Source organism: Myiozetetes cayanensis, unplaced genomic scaffold (assembly GCF_022539395.1).
Source record: "Myiozetetes cayanensis isolate MyiCay16 unplaced genomic scaffold, myiCay2020 scf4, whole genome shotgun sequence".
NCBI classification, from domain to species: domain Eukaryota; kingdom Metazoa; phylum Chordata; class Aves; order Passeriformes; family Tyrannidae; genus Myiozetetes; species Myiozetetes cayanensis.
This window is the reverse complement of record NW_026087631.1, coordinates 16681697-16702260: the sequence shown is the minus strand read 5'-3', so window position 1 is coordinate 16702260 and position 20564 is coordinate 16681697. Positions and strand designations below refer to the sequence as shown.

Sequence of the window (20564 nt, the reverse complement as noted above, 5' to 3'; positions counted from 1 at the left end):
CTTTATTTACAATCTTCTTCAGCATGATGCTCCAAAGGGCCACAGCAGACCTCAATGATGAAGACAGTGTCTACATTCGATATCGTACCGATGGGAGCCTATTCAACCTAAGGCGACTGAAGGTCCACACTAAGACCTTAAATCATCTTGTCCATGAGCTGCTTTATGCTGATGATGCCGCCCTTGTTACCCACACAGAAGTAGCTCTGCAGCGTTTAACGTCCTGCTTTGCAGAAGCTGCTGAACTTTTTGGGCTGGAAGTCAGCTTGAAGAAGACAGAAGTTTTATATCAGCCTGCACCTCAGGAAGTCTTCCATCATCCCCATATCACCATTGGTGAAACAGAGCTTAAATCAGTTCAGCAATTTTAACTACCTGGGAAGCATCATCTCCTCAGATGGTAAGATTGATGCAGAAATAGACAACAGGTTAGCAAAGGTGTACAGAGCTTTCGGTAAACTCCATAAAAGAGTGTGGCAATACCAGAACACATTCTAGGGAAATTAAGACATTCTTCTGTCTTCTAATCTGATTTATCTTTCTGCTAAAAGATAAGATTGGATATGCATAAGGACTGTCACAAAACAATTTTATACATGTTTAGACCAAATGAATTGCCTCTTTAAAGCAGGTTTGTAGACTGTAGATCAGACCTTCAGGTAATGTAAGTCAATCATTTAGTTATGAATTTAATTACTGGCAGTTTTCTGAAAGTAGAACTAGCCTGTTTTTCACACTCTATATGTTACCTACTAATCAAGTGGTTACCATTAACCAGTTTACCAGGCTTTAATAGGCATGGTTTGTCAAACAACCAGCCTATATTTGAATGGAAAAATTCAATCGGATCTGGCTTCTCTTCCTAAATTTCTCAACATTACATCCTGTCCAAATACAACACAGAACTGCCTTTTGCAGTGAGTGCTACTGATTTTTTCCTGAAGCTTGCTAAAAAGATCAGAAACTGTTCCGTTGTTTGAAACAAAATAGCTATTCAAGTACATGGAAAAAGTTGTTCATGTGTTGGTTTTCATGTATTTTCACTGTATTTTCACTTGTTTTTTTCTTTATCTTTCAAATGAGATTATAATGCAGAGCTCCTTTTCCTGAAACACTATCTAATAACAGACTGGTTGCAATTTTTAAGAAAGCAAACAGCATATACTTGGTTCTGGAGAATTCTATTGGCAGTAGTTCTTACCTTGGGAGAAGGGGACCTGTGAGTTTTCCCAGCACAGCTGCAGAGAATTGCAAATTCTCCAGAACAAATTCAAAGTTGAGGTAAACAAGAACAGCCACTTTGTTTGAATGACTGGTGGATCAGACATTTGGATACCCAGTGAAAGCTTCTTCAAAAATACTTTGCATGACTTGTCAGAGAAACATCGGATAAAATGTACATATTGGCATCCATCATGGTGGAACTGACATTTTGATACAGATCCTGAGAGATTGCAAGAAATCGTGTAACTGATTCCAGGTAAATTGGTAGTGGGAATTTTTAAAGAGATTGTTTCATAAAAAAAATTTGTTAAAAAAACCTCAAAAACCAAAAAAACCAAAACAAACAAACAAAACCCAGAAAAAAACCCCACCAACCAACCAAAAAAAAAAAAAACAAACCAACCCAAACAACAAAAAACACCCAAGCATAGAGTAAAAGCATTAATGTCCAAATTAATAACAGATGACATTAGCATATTGGAAAGATCACAGATTTAAAATTATAATTATCTGAATTTAGGGGAGAATGTTTTTCTATAATTTGGAAGTTTCTCACTGGTGCCTCTGGGTACTTGGGTCTATAGTCTTACTGGTCCAGTTCAGTGAGGCATGGACAGAACCAGCAGTTTCTTGCGCCTTCACTTGGAGAACAGTCAGTACCTCAGGGGACTACTTGGCATCTACACAATTCAGTACTATGTTCATCAGTGAGTAATGGATCCTTCCCATTTAAGTTTCTGGCTTCTTTCTCCTCATTTGCACCATGGCTTTTAACATAATTTGAATCTGGGGAGTAGGGGATGAAGTGGCAGAGATTCATTGTCTGTCAATAGATAATTCATCAATCTAAAATGAAAGCCTTGAATGTATGAACGTTCACCTTTGCTTTATGGTGTATGACATAGAAAAAATAGCTTTTTAATTGCAATAGCTGGAGTGGACTTTTAGATAAAGGCTCTATAAATCCACTATAGGTCTGCAAGTTAAAGAGTTGCATTTTTTTACCTTTGTGTTCTTGCTGCTGTACTCTGTTCCTTTTTTGTGTTTGGGTTACTCATTTAATCTGGCATTTCTCTTACTTAGACTATTCTTATAGAGGAGCTTTAGTACAGAATCCAGACAGTGTTTTTCTTCTGTGCTCCAGATGTTTGCAATAATGTACTACTGAAGTGAATGCCAGCGTTAAAGGAATATCCCCCCACAGGAAATACTTTGCATCTGACACCAACAGCTCCTTGGGGAAAAAAGCACAACAGTTTGTTAGCTGACAGTTAACCAGTAAACAAAAGAGTAATCTTGGTAAAATTATATTAAGTATATAACTTCCAATAACTGAGTTTGAAAAACTGGCTAATACGATGAAATAAAAAATATATACCTATTACTTTAGGATTACTGCAGAAACATATTCAGCCAACATTCTTATTTCAGTTTTATCACTTTTTACCACCATATTTGTACATTTTGAAGAGGAAACAAAATGTCAATTCTCTCCAAGCAATTATACAGGAAGTATTCAACAGAGAAAAAAAAAAAATATTCTTTATCTTCCATTATTCCTACATTTTAGAAGCATTTTGATAGACATTTTCAAGAGAGGTGCAATAGGCATAGTATAACTGTGTTTTTCCTTCTGTGACTCATTTTCCATTTTTTTCCTATAATATTCTATTGATTTGATTAAGACAACCATTTCTGTTAATTCTCTCCACCAAAGCAGTGGACACTGAACTGAGTGTCACTTTTAGAGTAAATACATTTTTACACCTTTCAAGGTTGTGTATGCATACAGTTTGGTTTTCTTATTGTCCCACATTAAATTAATAGATTTTTGTTTCTTGACTATCCAGGGGATCTTTGTTGAGTCAAAACATTCCACAGAGAATTATTTACATAATGTTAGAAGTCATTGTATAAAATGGATGGACAAAGATCACAAAACTTCAACAAAGTTCACAAATGACATCACTTCTAGATAGTTGTTTTCCAACTGAATTTGGTTTTATTATCCAGTCTGACTAAATTCACAGACTCCATTGACTTTTACACTGAAAACTGTAACTTTGTTGAATTAAAACAAGTCACAGGTATAACTAATCCTCATATTTTTTAGTAAGATGCTTCGTTTCTTTGCCTAGGTACTGAGGGACTATCTTGGAGTAAACAAATAGTTTAAATTCTTTCTCTTGTGCACTTTCCAGAGCTTCTGACACTTTTTGAGAAATATCTCTAGTTAAAATTGTACAGGAAAAAAGCCCACTGCAACTTAGTGCCTGGAAATATCCCAGATGCAGAATGGGTTTGTATGCTATGGTTGTTTACAGCTCACCAAGGAAGCGTGATAGAACACGAGTGGTTTAAAGAGGACTTAGTTTCATCATGTGTATCTTCCAGCATTTATTTCCCCATGAAGCTGCAGTAAATCTTCTGTGTTGGCATTCCAATTCAGAAACATGATAAAGATTATTCTTTGAACTGTGTTAACAAATGTAACACTTCCTCCTGAGCAGATGGAAGGAATTGAACATAAGTGATGCATGCGATAGAATTTATTCATATTTAGTAGAGAAATTCTTAAATATATATCTTTAAGTTAAGACAAAATAACTGTTATTTTGCGTGGGTGGGGTGTGCAGGATTTGCCAGATAGGAAAAGTTTTATTTAAAAAACCCTTTAATTGTCATCCTCATTATATACATTACAAATAACATGGGACAAAAAGAGATTTGGATTCTATAAAACTCTGTTCTACTTTTACTTCTAAAGGAGAATAAGAAAGTTTAAGGTATGTGTTCAGTTTCTTAAAAGCTGGGCTCCATGCTTAGAGTTCTGCTCTACAAATAATAAATCCTGTACCATCCTTATGAGAAATATGTGTGGATTGTGCATTTGACTTAAAGCATGATATGACTAGTTTCATGCTATACATGCGTGATTTCAAATCAATATCAGAACAAAAAGGGTGGAAAAGTAGGCCAAGAAGTTGGTGCCAAGCATGACTTTGCCTTAATCCTGACTTCCATGATGTTTTTTATCAAGTGTTTGGACATGAGCCAGCTTAATTCAGAAGTATAAAATTTATTTTGTGCTTATTTTTAAAAACTTGTTGATTTTAAAGAAGTGGAATTACATAAAGGCATTTAATCATGCCACCCACAGAAAGCATTTTACGTTGTTGGTTTGGGTTTTTTTGTTTTGTTTTGTGGGTTTTTTTTGTTGTTTTTTTTTTATTTTTTTTAATTTTTTTAAAATTTTTTTCTTTTAACTGAAAAATACTTCAGCCTTTATCCAAATGAACTACAACTCTATAGTTTGGAATGTAAGCAGACAGTGTGCTTTTATCATCATAAGTGTTTAAAATTTATTTAGGAATTAAGAAAAGAACATGATATTCAATTAAATTTGGAAGTATTTTGAAGAGATTAGCCCACTGTTCTTTTAGGATGGAAAACACAAAAGACAATAACCTATGTACAAGTACCTGGAATACCAGTTAGTGATTTTACTCCATCTTAACTCATGGTTTTACTTTAATTTATGATGAATTTTGAAGATTTTAATGAATATTTTAATTAACACGTGTCCAATATGCAAGCCTGTGTCAATTGTTCTAAGCTTGCTTCTGCAGTTTAACCTGGAAAGAAAGAGGCAGGTTTATTGTTTCAGTTCTTCCCTAACTTTTTAGTGAATATTTCCTTTAAGGACAAATTTTAAAGAACCATAGAAAATATTTTATCATTCACCAAATTAGTAGTCTGGCTAGGGGATATTTTTGTTTTGTAAATTCTTTGATTTTGTTTGGAAAGTTTGACAACCTTTAAAATAAATCAGAACATTCAGATTAAAAATGCTCTGTTTGATCTAAAAGACTTTGTGCAACTTTTGCCTTTGGTAAATAGCCCAGCCTCCAAACAAGATATCTTCCACAGGCAACAGCAAACTGTGTTTGAATTAACCTATTTAAAATACTAAAAACTTGAGGAAAGTGGGATGTATGTCTACATATATAATTTGTAAAGTGCCCATTTAGTTTCTCTTCCCATACAAGAAAAAGTATGAAAGTTTTATGGTAGTAAAAAGTCCCTCCCAAGCATGCAAGCATCTGGGTTTTTTTGGTATTATTTTGGGCTTTTAAAAAAAAAAAAAATAAAAGAGACAAGTGACTAAATTTGAAAGCAATTACATATCTGATATTACCACTCTGGCTGATTTTCATGAAAATTATTTCTATGGTTCATATACATTTTATGATTACTCATGATTTCCTGCATAGTTTCCAACTCTCTTTGTGACTCCGTATGTAAAATAAATAGCATAAGTAAAACAGCATGATAAAATCACTTTTCTGTTTGTGCAGTTCATTCTATTTGTAACACTTGGCTGAGATATAGGATTTTTTTCCAAAGGAAAAGTGCCATCTACTGAATCACCAAAACAAAACTTTGTAGGATCTTGAGCAATTTTTCTGAGAGATGTCTTTCCCAGTAACTGATCAGACCAAACCTCACTCAACTTGTGAATTTTAATGAGATCACCACTGACCCTGGTATGGTTGAGAGACACTGTACTTCACTAACTATTCGTTTAACGTGTGTATTGTCTTTGTTTGGGTTCTTTTTACTGGATTAAATGTTCCTGGATTTCAAATATTGGTGGAAAATCAGGGAAACTACACTTTGAATGTCTTCAGCTTTTATTTTCAAAGTAACTTTTTCCCCCAAGATTTCTGGGGAGACTTCTTGAGCATCCGTTGCATCTCCTTCATGGCCTACAGAGGTCAGACTTCTAGTAAGGAGTTGCTCTTATTTCCCCTGATTAATGAATCGGGTTTTGGTGGAGGTATAGATAGAAAGAAGATAAAAGGAATAAACCAATAGCACACTGATAAATAACGCTTTATTAAGAGACAGCAGCAAAAAGAAATAAAACAATTGGTAGATAACTTTGATATGGGAAACCACGTATGAGTTAACTGAGATAGGGTTTGGTGAGGTATAGAATGTTTTTCTAAAGGCATAAAATTGCTTAAAAGACCAATAGGAGAATGAACTTTACTCAGGACTTAGAAGTACTGTCAGTTTTTTCAGGGCTAAGCAGTAGATACTTGAATGAACAAAAAATATCAGCCCCTATATGATTCTGCACAGCTCTCAGAAGAATGTTACTGCAGAAGTAGAGGGATTGTTAAAGTGAACACGATTCATCTTCAAAAGTTTGGGAAGTCTCTAAAGGTGGTCACAGGATTACAGAAATTGGATAACCACAGGATTATAGGTAAAGTCTTGTCCTGACAAAACTAACTGATGAGATAGAACAGGAGTCAATTCTCCTTTCTTAAAGAAAAAATATTTAGCAGTGAGTGAGAGATGGCAACACTTCATACTCAGACAGTATATAAAATGTAAACAATTGTGTATGAGAGGTATATTTAATCATAAATACCCAGTTGGACTGGATAGGGTCTATAGCAAATCTGGTAGCAATTTTTTGACAGTGTTGATTTTTTCTACAGTAATATGGTAGAAACCATCATTTACCTATGTAAGCCATGTTATGTGTACCTACCTACAGTATACTGTTGAATAGTAACTTTAACTTTTGTCAGAAAGGCTTTTTTCCCTAATTATAAACTGGATATGTACAGGTTTCTACACAGATGATTTCACTGATAGCTTCCTATCATTTTTTATTTTTTTCTGTTTTTACAATGTCCTTGAGGAATAATATTTAAACATATTATTTAAAACTTATTCAACAACTTGTGGGTTGCTTTCTTCCTAATTTAGTGGTGACTGCAGTTTGGAAATTCTGACTGTATTACTTAGCTAGCTTCAAAAATCATATGATGTTGTTGCTCATATAGAAACAGTTAAGTAAAAATAACCAAAAGGAATGCTTTTAAAAGTCAGTGTTGGAAGAACTTTTACTTTAGTGAGTTGAAAAAGAAATCTTCCATTTTACTTGAAACTTGAGAGGAAAGTCATGGGCTCTCCTTGAACATAGTCTCATTGAAATTGTTTGAAAGGTCTTTAAAACACCTGGGGGGAAAAAATTGCACTATATGCCCACTAACAAATTAATTCAGCCAAACACCACAGATTTTATAGTGACAAAATGTGGAAAGATAATTACAGTTAATGCTAGACAGTAACAGGTGCTGTCAGGCCCTCTCTATTCATATCCCACAATCTTCCCAGAGACAAATTGTTCATCACCAAGTGAGATTTTTACCACGTGCAGGCACAATGCTCTGGGTAAGGTTGCTTTTCCATTCCTTCTTTAGCTAGGTTAAAACATCTCAGGCTGCCAAAACTCTCAGAAACACTTACCACATCAAACCAACTCCTTTAACCTCTTTTGCAGTAAGATGAAAAACCACCAGAGGTGAGTGATATCTTGCAATCTCTTCATTTTGCCCCATAGATCAGCCTGTGAACAGCGCCAGGGAAAGTGAGTGTTCTAAAGCTGCACTGACCTGTACTTCAGAGAAAGAGTCTGATAGTATATTCATGAAAGATATTCTGTCTCATGTGCATTTTTCTTTCTGTTTGATGAGATACACAACCTTTACTTCCCGACTAGAACAGGGTCTACCGATCCCTGCATTTTTGCAGGGCAGTATGCAGGGTTAAGCAGAGATGCCTTTTGCTAATTCGGTGGCTTTTACAGAATTCCTTATAGCAGCAAAGTTCAAACCGAGCAATGTACACTTCAGACGAGCCAAAACGGTCACTTTACAGTACAGGGATATGTGAGTGTCACCTCCCAATTACGACTTTTATCACCAGAAACAGGCACTGTTGTTGTCTCCTTCGACAGGAATTGTTCAATTGTTCAATGAACCAGCCACAAAAAGTGTTTCCTTTTTGAGGGGCTGTTTTGGCGGGTACGTATTTTTCTCCGGCAGGGCTGGTGCGACCCGTCCCGGCTCCCAAGGACCACCGATGTGGAAGGAGGGGAGGGAGGGGGATGATCCAGGGGCGATACAGCACCGTGCACTCTCTGGGAGGCACGGCGCAGCCCACTCGACCCCGCGGGCCTTCGGGCGCGGAGGAGGTGGCAGAGTCTCTCTTCCGCAGAAGCCGCCCTGCCTCCGCCGCCCCCTCCGGAGCGCGGCCGGTGGGCGCTCCTCCCCCGGTCCCTCTCTCCGCCCGGGGCCGGTGCCGGTGCCGGTGGCGGCGCGGGCGGCGGCGCGGGCGGGGCGAGGCGCAGGCGCGGCGCTCGGCGGGGCTGCAGCCGGGCCCCCGCGCCGCTCCGGGAGCCCATGGCAGCAGCTGCACAGCGCGGCCGCCCGGCGGAGCGCGGCGCGGCGCGGCGCCCCCGGCGCGGGATGCGCGGGCGGGCAGGCGGCGGCGGCGGCGGCGGCAGCGGCTGCGGCAGCTCCGGGAGCCGGAGGGACGGGGCCGGGCGGCCGGCGACCGCCGCGCTCGCCTGACCTGCGTGCCCTGCTGGCCGCGCCGGGCTGCCCCGAAGGATGTCCGCTCAGTCCAAGGGGACCGCATCCTCCTCCTCTTCGCCGTCCGAGGGACCACCGGCAGCCTCCAAAGCCAAGGTGAAGGAGCAGATCAAGATCATCGTGGAGGACTTGGAATTAGTCCTGGGGGACCTGAAAGATGTCGCCAAGGAACTTAAGGAGGTGAGAAACGAAGGGCTGCGCGGGTTGACCTCCGGTCTGCCCTGTATGGGGCTGGTGCCCCATCGCCCGCAGGCCGGGGTCCGGCTCCCCCCGGGGCTCCGCTGCCGCCCACAGGCTCCTTTCACCGTTTCTTCAGCGTGGGTCAAGCAACTGGTGTCCAGGCTGGGGACGGGGCAGCTCCCAGCCGAGTCCCGGGGCGGGCGGCTGAGCCTCGGTGCGGTGCCCGGCGGTCCGACATGGGACGAGGGGCGCGGGCGGAGCACCGTGTCCCGGGTGCCGGGCGCCCCGTCGCCGGGAGTGCTCCCCTCGGCTGTGAGGCGGCTCTGCCCAGGAACTTCCCACCTCGGCGCATCCCTCGGAGTTTTATTTTACCCGGGAGGCCGGGGGGCCTCTCCTGCGAGGTTCCTGCTGGGCAAAGAGGGTGTTCGGGGAGCTGCGGACTCGCAGCCCTGCCCTATTCCGGGCTGCGCCGGGCCGGCATCCCAACGGTGGGAGAACGACCGCAGTCCCGCTCCAGCGGGTTTAACTTTCGGGTTGCACCGTGCAGCCTCACGCTCACCCCCAGGGAGCAGCCCGGCTCTCATCTCCCCCGGGCCGGGCTGAATGCCTCCGGACCCGCGCACCCGCCGCCCTTGGCGAAGGGTCTGTGCCCGGCGCGGCAGCACTGGTTTGGGGTGTGCTTCTGCCTCTGCAGCCTGCTTCACCGGGAGCTGAGCGCCCTGTTTATCTTCTCTATCTGGCAAGATTGCCTTTGCAATCTCTCTTTTGCCGGTGGCGAGTGTCATCTTTCTTAGGTTAATCTGCAGGCAGAGTGCGATTACCGCGGGCATGTTCATAAGCAGGGAAATGCAGTAGCCGAAGGATGAGAATTTGGCTGTCCTTTTGGCGATTTCTACATTCTCTTGATTTTGCTACACAACTGGCCGACAGATGGTTGGATTATGCACTGAAATTCAAGTCCAGAATCTCTGTGCATTGCTTTATAATCCTGTATTTGACATTTATAACAGGCTGTGATTTTTTTGCTATCAAATATTAGTTTTCTATTTTAACAGCATTGTCAACAAGTTTCATTCAACAGTCTTTTGCCATCTGAGGCAGTCTGAAATTCACCCAATGCTTTGTATAATGTTGAAAGATGTATAAACACATGGCTCACTAATCACAGCCATTAACCTCCTTTCTCACTCATAATTCCAGATTCCTCCTTTTTTTTAAATATATCTATAATTTCTATTTTCCTTAATGTACTATGCCTATGCTTTGTAATTTTCGTGATATTTTGAAGTGGGAGTAAACATTATTTGTAGACCAGCTCTTTCACTGTTTTTTAAGACTGGCTTCTGTTGCTGCAGAAGCACATTTTCAGGACCTGGAGAGGATGTAATGTGCTTTGTCCCATGAATGTAAATCGTTCCCTGCATGTAATCAGCCCTAGCTTTCTTCTAGTGAGAACAGGATTGCTGTAAATGGAGATCATATATCATCATTTACTGTGGTATGTTTTATCTAAGCAAACTTGTCTGTTCTGGTTGACTGCATCTGTGACATAGAACTGGATTTACCTCTGCTTGATGGAGAAATTTGCAGAGAAATGGAGCTGTAACTCTCTTAAGTAGTGTGTACCTGTTGAAGGGTGGAAGGATTGCCAAAAGCATCTGTTTTGAGAAAATAGAAATGTTTTTATAAAACGAATAGTCAAATCTTGATTATAGCTACACGTGAGGTTTTGAGTAATGCTTTTCACCAAATATGTCTTATGAAGATGATAGATGTGAGAGTTCAAAAAGCAAGAGTTGAATACACATACATCTCCTTGCTTGCAATATTGTCATTATCATGTTAAGTACACTGTGTATGACATTTATTTTGAAAAGTCTGCAAAAGTTTGTGATCTGAGTACCTTCAGTTGGCTACCTTTGTAGTACGGACTCAATCAGTTTAAAACTGCTTAGACATAACTGCAGTATATACTTTTTAGGTGAAAGTGAGTTAATTGATGATACTATAAACTAGTCATCAGTCTCCTTCATAGGTTTTTTGTAGATGTTAGAAAGAACGGACAGGTCATTCATTAAAGCATATAGGAAGTTAGCCTATAGTCAGTTTTGGTGTATTACACACAGAAATATACCTGTCCTTTATTTATTCCCTATTGTAGGATCAGTCAAAGGGATAAACTAGTGAGTGTAAGTTCATACTTTCCATTTTCACTACAAATTGTGTTTTTCTGGAAATCTTATTGCTACCTTTCCCCCCTGCCACCCACACCAGGGATTTGCTGCAGTCTAGCTGTTGTGCTACAACATTTTCTGTTTGGTGGTTTCTATTTTTTTTTTTTTTCTATTAGGAATATGGTACTCTGAAAAGAGCATTTCATTCTTTTTAATACTATTTCAGAAGTCTTCAATTTGGATGTAGTGGTAGGGCATGAAGGTTTTTTTTTTAATGCAGTTCCAGTAATAGTTGTGAATAGAAAATTCAGTGTAATATTTATTTGTGGTATACATAATTTGTAAAACAATTTTTTTCTAATTATGCCTACATATTTGTTAACCTTGAATATAAATTATGATTATACATAAAATAACACTTTAGGTATTGTGGTAGACTGGATGTCTTCTAGCATCCTTCATTCCTCTTTTGTAAGATTTTATGGTCAAAGCACTGTCAAATTGAAATATGGTTTCATTTCTTCAAAGTGAACTCTTCTATAACAATAAAGAGCATGGCTGTACAGGACTTCTATGCCGTGTTACATTTAGCTTGTTATGGTTTACTTATATTAATGTATTTGCATCTGCCCTTTGTTCTGAAGCTTTTTAAATTGGTTAATTTTTTTTTTTTTAAAGGGGAAAAGGAGGAGTGGGTAGAAGATGGGATGTTAAATCCAGATGCAGAAACCATGAAGTTTATGAATATACTCTAGAAACCTGTGACTAAATCATGTGGATTAAAACTAGTACATTTTAAGAGTTACTGTGTCTCAGAAGTGCAACATCTGTCTCTTCCTTCCCACCTCCCCCAATCCCCTCCCCCCCTTATTTATTGATTTTGTCTGTTTAGGCTAAGGTAACCATAGAAGATTAAGGATGTAGAAAGGGAGTGATGGGGAGACGTGATAGGATGGAGCAATGGTGAGTCCAGAGTCTCAGCTGGTATATGGCAGTCTTCTCTAGGGTACAGTTAATTTAGAGGACGCTTGACCCCTTTTGTCTCCTTGCTAAAAAGAAACAGCTTGAGGATGTGTAGCAACAACAGGATGTGTTTTTGTGTTGAAAGGAAATAATGGAGTTGAAATGGATTAAGTGGCTGTTATTTGATGAATATTCCAAAGAAAAATCAAAGGGGTGCCAGAGGATTGAGTAACACTTTCTATTCCTTTAGTCCAGACTATTTCAAAATCAAGCTGGCGGAGCCTTAAACTTTGGTTCTCCTCCAGAGGGTTGAATGAAAGACCTTTTTCACTGGAGTCTGTCTAGAAAGATGGTTATTATTAGGTTTTGTTTTGGAGTTGATACTTATCTGTCTGGTACCTTAATAATGCCCAACTGAAAACCAGGTGATGTGTGCTAAACTATTTTGATTGTAAAATGCATGATGAAGCCCTAATTCTCGATGACTTCAGAAGGGATTATAGGAGATGTGTATGTGCAGCTGCAGACAACAAGGTACAGAGATTTATGTTGTCCTAATACTGATATTGTAATTTTTGAGACTTCCCAGCTTTTACATTTTATGATAATATTGCACATTTCTGTAGCCTTGCACTTGTTTTCATTAAGGAAATACTTAACTAAATAATTTGATAAATACTTTTTGTAGTAATAAAAATTCATCATGCAGAACAAATTCCTGGAAGTTATGTGCGAGACATTTGCATAGCTTTTAATTGGCTAAATACTCTTCAACCTTTTATCAAAAGGAAGCAGCTGTGTAGCTATTGCCAATGTTTAGAATAATCCAAAATGGAGGTTCAGGAGAAACAGAGGACCTCATAGGCATTGCACATGCATCAGTAAATTTCCAGTCTTTTGAATCTACCTCTTCTACTTTAAATCCTGTGAAAATGTCTGGCTGACGGAATGAGTGCATAATTCTCTGTCATCTAGCTGATCTGTTTATTATCCGTAAAGATGTGATCTATAAAATTTGAGCATGACTTAACAAACAATATTTTCTAAGTGATGAAACTGGCAGATACCAATCCCTTTCCCTGAAAACACCATAACAAAGTCTGTTAGAGGATAGACGACCTGATTTCATAACCAGGCCAGTTATCATTTTCTTAAGTGGAGGGTGGTCATGTATTCTGTGGTCTTAATTTCTGAATCAGGCCTGCAGAAGTGTATTACAATTTCAGCACCAGTGTTTTCCATTCCATTTTTGGTTTTGTGTTCTGATAACAATGAAGACAGTAGGAAGGTTTCTGCCTGTTAATCCAGAAAATAGGAGGCTCCAGTTTGTATCTACCAAGAGGGTTGGAGCAACAGCAATCCGTCGTATATCAGTATCTCTGATGTGGAGGCAGCAACCCAAACAACAATATAAAAAATCTTTTGAGTTCATATTGCTACATGAAGCTGAGCCAGGGAGTTATTATAGCATAGTTATAGGATATACTATATAGAAACCTAAGGGTAGATGGAACAATAGCAAAGCATTTTAATCCATTCCTTCTTCTCCTTCTGATTCTTGCCTCTTCTCCTCTTTGGATTCTCTCCAATTGTCAAGGACTTGCCACTCTTTTTTGCTATGCAGTGGCAGTTGAAGGAAGAGGTTTTTGAGCATGTTTGTTCCTACCATTAAAAATCCAATAAATGCAGATGCCCTACTTATATCTGGATCCTGGATGCTGGCCCACTTAGCAGTGTTCCTCCTGGAGTCTTGCTTCAGTGGATACACTGTATATGCAGATCCTGGTCAGTGAGAAATGAGAAGGACTGAAGTGTCTTCGTAATTTTTTTTTGCTGTGGCTGAGATTGGGATTCAGTTCAGACACAAGGACCAAGGTGTATGAGTAAAGAAATTTACCATTCCAAAACTTGCTAATCTCTCCAGCAGCAGACTTTTTTTTTCTGATTTCTTATTACGTTCCTTAACACCAAATGCAATCATGAACTGTACCTGTATGTTTGAGTGCAGAGTATGATTCATTATGTAAGAGAAGCACTTCACAACAACTTTATTGTGATCTGCCCAGGGGTCTGAAGAAGGCCATAAATTGTCATTGCAGATAACTGAATTGTAATTTTTCTTTCCATTTATTTCTTGTGGCCTATGAAGCATTTATACAGTTATAGACAATAAAATATGCAATACAGTAAGATAAAACTCTTACACTAGTAGTGCCAATAAAGCTAATGGAGCTAAAAGGTAATTGTGAACCTTAAAAAAACCCCCATGGGTTAAGGTTGTCAGGAACGTTTATATGGCAATACATGACAAGGTGAAGTTGCTCCACATATGATTTATAACCAAAGCTACCAAGAGTTAGTAACTGTATTGTGTAACCCAAAGAAAAGAATAAGTAGTGTACATATAGAGAATTGCTTGTCAGTATCAAGAGGCTTGACAGAGGGAAGCACACTGTCAATTTGTGCTATCTGTTTTATGAACACCCATGTCAACTACTTCATTCCTTGTATGTAATACTAGGTTCCTGACAGCAATGTACTGTGCAATGGGGAGCTAAATAGAGCATATATAAATTCAGTTTTCAAATAAAAAAGTATGACAGTAAAAATATGTTGGTTTGGTTGGTGTTTTTGGTGTTTTTGGTGTTTTTTTTTGGTGTTTTTAAATTTGAATTTCACACAGCCTCTGCTGTACTAACCGTGATACAGAAAATAAAAATAGTGAGGTACAGACTTCTGTCTGTTACAATCATATTTTTTCCATTGACTTTGGAAGGAACAAAACTTAAGTGATGTAAATAAGTTTTGGGTTGCATAATTTTTATTAAAACTTCAGAATTTAGAAGAATCGGTTGCTGCCACATGTACATATGAATGCACTATGCAATACCAGTGACTTAGTTCAACACCGTCATTTGAAGTTTTGAATATCTTTGACAATTTCCTCTGGAAATTATGCAAAGTTTCTGTTCCCAGTATTCACACTGAACAAAGTTCTGGAATACCCTTCCCACTTCCAGTCAAAAGTTCCATCCATATTACTGCTCACATGTTGTACACATGTGTTGTACACAGATAGTTAGTTCTCTCAGTGGGAGCTGTGGGAGAGGTGCTAATGTTGTCCCTGAGTTTAAAGAGTACTTTCCCACAGTATCTCTTTTGCAATACCTTTGTGAATGAGCTTCACTGTTTTCTTCCACCTTTCATTTCTTTTAGAACTGTAAAACATTGGCAGCTCATAGTCTTCTCTGTATAGTATATTTGTGTACTAAATGTTCAGTAACCTCACAGGATAACTCATGTATTTGCTGTACAGGGGTCCTGTTTTGTTTTTTTTTTTTTTTTTTTTTTTTTTTTTGTTCTTCAGTGAGGCAGAGGAAAGGGTCCCTTTTGCATATGGACTGCTGTCTTTCCCACATAACCTCTGATTGACAGCCATGCAAATTAACACTATCTTAGTTACCTATATGTAGGCATATGTAGGGCTTTGTTTTCCTTCGCTAGTAGTTGGCATTTTTGTTTGTTTGTTTTTTAATAGAAGCAGTAAATAGTAGTTAATGTACATTGTGTTCTTAATGAGTAAAATGTTACTTCTTCTTGAGGTATGAATGTATGATAAGGGCTGCAGTCTCCTGCTTGGAATTCCTGTCCAGTTGTATGCAATATTGACTGGTCATTCTTGCTGTAGTTATCTGCGGTGCTTCAAAATGCCATTTATTGTCGCACCCAGCAGAAGAATCAAAGCAGACCCTGCTTTCGTTGTGGAAGGGCGTAGAAAATCCTGTCTCTCAACTACAACCTCCCTCTGTCAGGTCGTGTGCGTGTTGAATGACGCATGAGAGGTCTTAGTGGCTGAGCTGCTGGCATTCTGGTTTAGTTTAAAATTGTTGCACTACAGCTGATGGGAGGTACTGAGGAATAATTGTCTCCAAACAGTAGTAATACCATCAGTTGTTGCTTTTACAAAAACTATAATATGTTCATATGTTTTTAAAGGTTAACAAACTCGTCTGTTTCATGCAGCATGTGCCAAATTGCATTATGAAGACTGAGAGAACTGATGTTGAATCATTTCCAGATTTCCTTGTAGATTATTTCTCAGTAATGTGAAAAACTCTGTAATTTTAAAACACTTTTCAATTTTTTTCTCCTTAATGTTTTTTAAATAAATCCAAGTCATTATTTCAGTCCTTCAGCCCCGATGGTATTATGTTTTTCACTTTATTGTGGTCTGTTTACAGTTCTTAGAGTGAAGAGCTTCAAGGTAGAAGCAGAGCATGACATCCTTACTTGCACTATAATCATTTGCCTTGTAAGTAGAAGAAGATTAGGAAAATCTTAGGAAAATAGTGTGAGAAGTTTACTGTGTTTTTAAAGTGAGAGCAGCTGCAGAGGGCTCCAGGACTACCAAAAACTAGATTTGAGCTTTTCACTCAACTGCAGAAAATTAGATAAGTGTTTAAAATGTGCAAAATTTTGGTATCTAATAATGTTTTGTACTTTACTGGAAATGTCACTGTGTTAAAGCAGGCAGTTTATGTGGCCTGAAGGATGAAGATTCTAAAAACTAACAAACTGAAAACAAGAAAGTAGAGGAAATTATTTCTCTGTTGTAGTTTATTGGTTTATACCCATGTATCTGTCCTTTCTGTATAAAATTATATGTGAAGATATGAAAAATCTCAAGGTCAGTTATGTTTTTTCTTTACCGAGGTGTAATAAAGTGTAATTCTTTCTTTGTATGCTTTGTCACAGAGATTTTCAGCTAAAGTAACTATTGAAAGTTCAGCAGTTATTGAACAAATAGTTGGAGCAGATATATTTGTTTTTGAATATAGAATCACAGAGTGGTTGAGGTTCAAAAGGACCTTTGGAAACTGTCCAGCCTATTCATGAGTCAACTAGAGCAGGTATCTTAGGATCATAATCTTGAATATCTTCAAGGAGAGACTCCATAACTTTTTTGGACTACCTATTTCAGTGTTGAATCACCCTTATGGCAAAAATGTTTTTTCTATGTTTAAGTAGAATTTCATGTATTCCTAATTGGGCCCACTGTTGTCTCATTTACTCCTTCTAATCAAGTCTATAACGGATGCTCCAACTCCTTAGTTATCTTCCAACCCCTTTCCTGGACTAGGTTCTGTTGTTCATATCTGTCTTGTACTGAGGAGCCTGTACCTGCACACTGTATTTCAGACTCACATTCAAAAAAATCAGGTATATATTCATTAAAATGCTATGTCACAAACATTACTTTCCCCCCAATAAATATTTCTTTATCTGAAATTTTTAAATTAGCTGAAAAATATATTCTCTGCTTTTTTGTTTGGATTCCAGTTAGCTGATTGTTATTACAAGCAAAAGCAATTCATGATAAATTAAGTTCACATTGTTTTCTAAAATTAATTTCATCTTTTCTCAGAATGCTACAGAACTGTTCTCTTACATAAATGATTTTCAGTTACCAACTAGAGTGTACTTTATTCTGTATGTGTTTTTACTGATGATTGCAGATGCCCTTTGAATGGGGTAAGTTCATGTCAGCAGGTGGCTTCTGCTACTGCTGTGGAGTTTTATTTGTGATATCTAGAGTGGTACAGTCTAGACTTATCTGACTTTCATTGCTTATTGGTAATGCTGTAGCACGTTTTAAGGTTCAGTAAAGCTGTGGCATTTGGATAAAGAAATAGCCTGTGTATGGACACAGTGTTTGGTAGTTTGCATAATTTATTAAGACTGGGAAATTATACAAGTGTATGTAGATCTGCTGACGTAGTAACTTAATTTCTTGAAATCAAAGTGCAGATGGTAAGATGAACATCTAAGACTTACAGAAAACTGATGTTCGATTAGGCTGGGATGCTTATGTTCAAGTAAAAGAATGAAGAAGTTATGAATATTATTTTTTGTTGTTTCTTATTGACAGTTGGTTTGCATGTGCTTGTTTTCCTTTGGTGGTTATTTGATTCTGTGTAATAAACAAAATTCATAGAAAGTGAGTGGTTGAATTGTAAGCACTTTAAATGATATGCAAACCCCTTAGTTAATTATTTTGATTAGATGTTCTTAAATCTTAGCAAGATGATGTGATACAGCTTTGACTTTGCTAGAGCTGTGCTGTCTTGTATTAACTGTCCTGTTGTCTGCAAGCAGTGCCAGTCATTCTGGAGATTTGGTGTGTGTGCTTATGTGTGAAACTGGTGTCTTGGATTCACATGTCTAACTTCAGGAGAAATTAGAACCCCAGTACTTCTGTAGACAGTAATGTTTATTAATCGCAATGATGAGATTCCAATTCTTTTATCTAAACCTAAAGTTCATTGCATACCAAGGAATTGTAGACTGTGATTGAATAAAGCTGGACATACATAGAAATTTTATGTTCAGGATCATGTAACTGATGGAAATGTCTTTTAAAAATCTTTAAAAATATCTTCTAAATTTTAAAAGTCCTTAAAGGTAGTTTAAAACCTTCTATTTGATAATGAATCCTTCCTGAGTGTTTATTTGAGATTGCAAGTATGACAACTAGCATCCTAGTAGAAAAAATTGACTGTATTTTAATGAATGATTTCTGTATACTATTTCTAGGAGATGAGCACTTGACCGGCATCATGAATATCTCATTGAAGTTTCCTATGAATTAAAAATAAAAAACTTAGTTCCATCAATATTAAAGTTTATTTAGTGGATGTCATCTTAAAAAACAGGAGCTACTTTTATGATGCCTTCAATAGAATATTAAACATACCTAGTCAGTTATTTTTTCAATAATTTGATAGTCTGCTATAAACTTATGTCTGGCTTAGAATATAAATTATTAATGAGTTTGTATGTTTAACAGGTATTAATTCAAGGCATAAAATAAAATACTAAACGTAAAAGTTAATAAACTCCCTTTGGACTCATACTTTCTTTGAGAAATGTAAATGACCCTGACTTGATGCCTTGTATTATGCAATCATCTGTAGTTAATAACAATCTATTATGAAAAGAAGGAGGATCTTTTGCTAAATGTGAAGTGTACTTTTGTTTAGTTTTCAGCACTTCTTCAAGTGACATCTCATGTTATAGGACTAACATCCTGGTATAATGTGACAGATTTTCAAATTACTTTTGGTTTTTTATCACTATCTTTTGAAAGAGTGGCAAGGCCCAGAGGGAATTTGGAACATTATTGAACCTTAATTTTCTAAAAATCAAGTTATTGTTTTAATAACTACTTGTTTTGTACAGATGGAGTACTTGCGCCATGTTCATCTGTTATCTCTCAGTTTAATTTACTAGTCAAGAATGAGGTATCATTTTTGTCACTGTGAATTACAGATATGATATATCTTCCTTGTATGACTGGTTTCTTGTACATAATGAAACATAGTTATCTGCTACATAAATGTTAATACACTGCAATTAAATCTTGAACAAGTAGATATTTTGATACTTAAATGTCTATTTTGAACAGATTAAATTGTTGTCTTGCTTTTTGTATAGTAACTATAGACTTGCAGAATTCTATGGGATTTTTCCTTAAAGAACTTAGTGTTAGACTTTGGTAGCCCTGTAGGATAAGATGTCAGTATCTTACTTTCGTATGATGTAGCAACCCAGCAGATAGATATGTCTTTACGGTTTTCTTCTGGTGAAGGAGATAATCTTGGAGTCTTCACATGCTTCCTGTTCCAAACTGCAAGTTGATACAGACGGGGGCATAGTACAATGCTTTTGTGGCTGGAAACTGTTTAATCTAGGCCAAAAAACTCCATTGGGCAAACAAATAATGGCAAATTAATAACAACACCTAGATTGTTGTGGTTTCTTTGTGCTAGTGTTGCCACTCATTTCTGGTAGCTCTTTAATATTTCTTCATCTAGCTGTGTATCTATGTTGGTACATTAGTAAAGAATATATTTTTTATTTATTTTGGCAGACTCTCTGCTTGGTGAAACAGAGCTTTTCTATCTCTATTTTTGTTGAGTTGGTCTTCATAGCAATGCGTTCAATACTGTAGGTAAGGTCTAGTCAGAGCTTTGCACACCGTTGCTTATCCTTGCTGAGACTATGTGTTTTGCTACATCCTGAGGCTGCACTGAGGTTGCCTGCTGGTAGCCATTCCATGATGAGCCTCTGTGCAGAGGTTTGTGAATTAGTGAATTTCCAGTTTGTAGAACAAAGGGATAGGTCCCCCATGAGCCTCCTTTTCTCCAAGTGAGACACCATCTCAATTCTTCAGCATCTTCTTCTGTAATCAAGTGACTGGTTTAGCAGATGAGGGAGAGGCTGTCCATGTTGTTTACCCAGACTTTAGTAAAGTCTTTAACACTGTCACCAACAGTGTCCTCCTGGAGAAGCTGTCTTCTCCATGAATGTAGCAGGTGTACTCCTTTCTGAGTAAAAAAACTGACTGGATGGCCAGACCCAGAGGGTGATGGTGAATGGAGTCACTAGTGGCTAGTCATGTCGTGTTCTCCAGGGCTCAGTGCTGTTTAATATCTTTACTGATGTCCTGCATGAGGGGATTGAGTACTCACTCAGTCAATTTGCAGACAACACCAAGTTGTTGATC

General features: G+C 38.2%; 1 protein-coding gene across 3 annotated transcripts in view; it reads left to right on the top strand.

Moving 5' to 3' along the window:
• Positions 1-8611: 8611 nt before the first annotated feature.
• PRR16 (proline rich 16) overlaps positions 8612-20564 on the top strand; it is a 134363-nt gene continuing 122410 nt past the window's right edge. The window contains exon 1 of one of the 3 annotated variants that reach the window (XM_050329045.1): positions 8612-8861. In XM_050329045.1, the coding sequence (XP_050185002.1) occupies positions 8700-8861 (162 nt within the window). In that variant the 5' untranslated portion in view covers positions 8612-8699. The remainder of the gene's footprint in view (positions 8862-20564) is intronic. The other 2 variants (XM_050329044.1, XR_007630509.1) reach the window with 2 other exon arrangements.